This window comes from Artibeus jamaicensis, unplaced genomic scaffold (assembly GCF_021234435.1).
Source record: "Artibeus jamaicensis isolate MK-2021 breed Jamaican fruit bat unplaced genomic scaffold, CSHL_Jam_final contig_1256, whole genome shotgun sequence".
Classification (NCBI taxonomy): domain Eukaryota; kingdom Metazoa; phylum Chordata; class Mammalia; order Chiroptera; family Phyllostomidae; genus Artibeus; species Artibeus jamaicensis.
The window spans coordinates 214,615-218,492 of record NW_026521246.1 but is presented as its reverse complement, the minus strand read 5'-3'; the positions used below and the strand labels follow the sequence as shown (position 1 = coordinate 218,492).

General features: G+C 50.7%; 1 gene segment (V, D, J or C); it reads left to right on the top strand.

Annotated features, from left to right (window-relative positions):
* The first annotated feature begins 3,260 nt into the window (after nucleotides 1-3,260).
* Nucleotides 3,261-3,878, top strand: LOC128627649 (immunoglobulin lambda variable 8-61-like). The segment is given in 2 exon segments: nucleotides 3,261-3,368; nucleotides 3,472-3,878. Coding segments are annotated over 2 exon segments (438 nt in total).

Below are 3,878 nucleotides of genomic sequence, written 5' to 3'. Positions count from 1 at the left end.
TGATCTTCTCTGATGGATGTTATTTTTAAAGGGGTGAAGCCAACCTCCATCCTCCCTTGTCTGGGATGGGAGCTTAGCTCCAGCACCAGGGCTCAGGGAGGGGCTGGGCAGTCCCTGGATGGACACACATTTGCATGGACGGCCCCTCCCCTGGCAGAGGGTGGGGAATAAAAGGAGGCCTGGGGAGTCCATCCCCACTGTGGGCTCAGGGGCTGTGTGCACCATGGCCTGGACTCCTCTCCTCCTCGTGTTCCTCTCTCACTGCGCAGGTGGGGACAGGCGCGGAGACCCTGCTCATCCTCTTGTATTTCTCATTTCTTGCTCAGAATTCGTAGAATGGTACAGTTTCTTGACCAAGTATTCAGTATGTCTTTGTTTGCAGGTTCCCTCTCCCAGCCTGTGCTGACTCAGCCGCCCTCTGTGTCTGCGTCTCCTGGAGCCACAGCCAGACTCACCTGCACCCTCAGCAGTGGCTTCAGTGTTGGTGGCTACTACATAAAATGGTTCCAGCAGAAGCCAGGCAGCCCTCCCCGGTATCTGCTGGAGTATAAATCAGACTCAGAGAAGCACCAGGCCTCTGGGGTCCCCAGCCGCTTCTCTGGATCCAAAGACACCTAGCCCTTGAGCTCTGACTCTGGCTCTCACACCCGCCCGGAATTCAGCCAGACGAGGGACACGCGACACGTCAGCAAGAAATCTGTGTGAAGTCTTGCTGGGCACAGGACAAGAGACAATTGGTGATGAGAGAGTTCCACAACTAGGCCTGAGCAGGCAGAGGGCTGGGGCTTCCCCATGTCATGACCCAGATCTTTCTGCTCCTCACCCTCCTCACTCATTGGACAAGGAGCTTCATTGTGGGGCAGTGAAGGATGTCCCTGGGGGACAGTCACACTGCCCTTTACTTTTGTCATCTGGACACAAGAAGTGGGTTATTTCAGTCTTCCTACCACCTTCTGTCCCCAGTTCCAGTGTCCTGGGTTAGACAGTGCTAATCCTGCCTTCGTGCACGTTCTCCAGGTGTGTGTATGTGTGTGCATGTGAGTGTGTCAGGGGGATGATCTCTGACACTGAGTCTGAGCCAGAAGCATAATGACACATTTCTGGGAAATCCTCAAGAAGGTCTTCCAGGATGCTCTTCCTATGGAGTGGCCATTCTCTGTCTCCTAGCTTTATTAATAAACTCACTTTCACTTCAAACTCTAAAAAGGAAGGTATGTCAAATACCTGAAATAAAGGTATATAGTCTAATCTAATTCACTAATTATCAAAAAAGCAGAAACCCCCCAACAGGAACAGTCTGAGGTTTCAAAATTAAAGGACATCATTTATGAGCATAGGTGGACAAATACCTCAACAAACCAGTAGAACCCATGTTATATCAAGAAAGACTTGCTTCACCACGAGGGAGGACACGGGCTGAAGTTAGGGCTTATGGAATGTTTCTGAGGAAGGGGCACACGGATTTTGGAGGGAGAACAAATATGAAGAAGTCCTGAACCACATGGGAGATGCCCCACTTAGAGCTCTCACAGGTGTTGCTGTGACCCACCATAAGAGGACAAGATGGTGTAACCAGACATGATGTCACAGACTCATTGATACTGCAGCCCATGGTCCATGAAGTGCATCAGCAGGGTTCTTTCAGATGCACAGCTCAGTCCAAAGGAAAGCTCTTAGCTGGGTGAGGCAGCATCACCCCAGAGCCACCAGGGGGCGCTGCGCTCCACCTTCCTGCCTTGTGATGGGTTCCTGGGCCCCCTGGGTTCCTCTTCCATATGCGTTCTAACAACCTTCAGTTCAGTACTTCCTCCCAGTTGCAGCCCAGGTTTCCCCACAGCAGAGAACTGCTTTCAACCCTAGTGTCTCAGACAATTTCCGAAGGAGGCTCAGGGCTCCCTGCAGAGGTCAGGAACCCTGCAAGCAGTGGTGAGGACCCAGTGTGTTCACCAGGACACTCATGGTCAAGGCTGTGGTCCTTCACTGTCATATATTCTGATTTCATGTCTGGCTGGTCCAGTTCCCCCTTATTTCAGGGACAGTAATTCCTACTAACTTCTGGAAACTGATGTTATGTATATATTGAGATATTTCAATTACCTTTCCTATGATTTCTTTTGACCTTCAATTTTAGATCCTTCTCCTTTCAAGATATAACCTATATAATTATATAATTATCTTTATTGCATCAAATGTGCATTTGGTTACTATACACATACAGTATTTTAGTAGGAATCATTTTATTTTATGTAAGTTGAGCATCATGAACACAATGATGTGAACAAAAAGTACATTGAAATTTCATTAATCAGGTTACTGGAAATTAAGAAATAAATATGAAATCACAGTTTTGATTTCATACTGTGATGAAAATAATTGAGGGCATTATCTTCACCAAATACTGAAACAATGTCATCTCCTGCCACCTTCCCTCCCCCGAAGTCTGCCTCCTTCCTGTCCATTCCTTCTGCTCCACAGAGGACAGTGGGGACCCAGGTGGTTAAAATGCCCCCTGGTGTTCACACGAATAACGCTAGGCACCTTGTGACTCTCTTGTTTTGTTTCTATCTATCAGGCATAATTTTCTTATTTTGTTACAACCCTTGTTTGTTGGGATAAATCTCGTAATTTGATGGTGATGCTGTTGCCTTTCTCCTCAAAGCCTGCAGCCATGTGGAGGACACTCTGGGCACTATGACTGCAGGGAGCTGAGGGGAGCTGGCACCCACACCTGGGGGACAGCTACTGCCCTGGTCACCTGACTGCTGCACCCACAGAGCTGACAGGGCTGTGTCAGTGGGAGACTCCTGTCCCTTCACACCCCTGACACTAGCTCTGCGGTTCCCTAGTGGTCTCAGTGCTGGAGGGAGGAAACCTGCTAAGAACCCACAGGGAGGGCAGGAAGGGGTTTTACCAGAGAGGCCAGAACATGGTCAGATGGATGGGGTTACGTTTGGGAAACACAGAGCCGCTGGGGATGAGACTGCACACAGGTCACTGCTCAGTCCTCCCGTTTTCCAGAGGGGAAATTGGGACTGAGGTCCCTGGGGACTTAGGGAAGCTGCTTGGGTGGAAGACATCCAGCCCAGTGCCTCACTCAGTGTCTCAGTCACTGTGCAGTCACTGCTGTGTGGAAGGTGCCAGCACCTCTTTCAAAATAACCCCCAGGGGACATCAGGGTGACGCCTGGGCAGGAGGACAGAGGAAGCTGATTTGCATGAAGCACATTCTCCTCCTAATGGGTCTGGGAGGCAAGAAAAGGTCCCAGGGACACCTCCTATCACCCCAGAAGCCTGAGGAGACTCTGTCCTGTGAGTTTCCCACCATGGCCTGGACGGTGCTCCTGCTGGGACTCCTCACTTACAGCTCAGGTCAGAGGAGGGGACTCTGCACTCTTGGGGGAAACAACAAAACATGGTCTCAGGCTGATCTTGTCTCTCATAACAACACTCATGTCTTTCCTGTTGGTTTCAGGTGTGGATTCTCAGACTGTCACCCAGGAGCCGTCACTGTCTGTGTCTCCAGGAGGGACAGTCACACTCACCTGTGGCCTTAGCTCTGGGTCAGTCTCTAGTAGTAACTACCCCGGCTGGTACCAGCAGACCCCAGGCCAGGCTCCCCACTCACTCATCTACCAGACAAACAACCGGTTCTCTGGGGTCTCTGAGCGCTTCACTGGATCCATCTCTGGGAACAAAGCCGCCCTCACCATCACAGGGGCCCAGCCTGAGGACGAGGCCGTTTATTACTGTGGTCTGCATTACGGCAGCCAGTACAATTTGCACAGTGCTCCAGAGTCACAGGAAGTGAGACTAAAACCTCCCTGGGCTCCTCCTGCCAGGGAACCTCATGCCTGCTCTGCCTGAAACCAAGTCTAATGC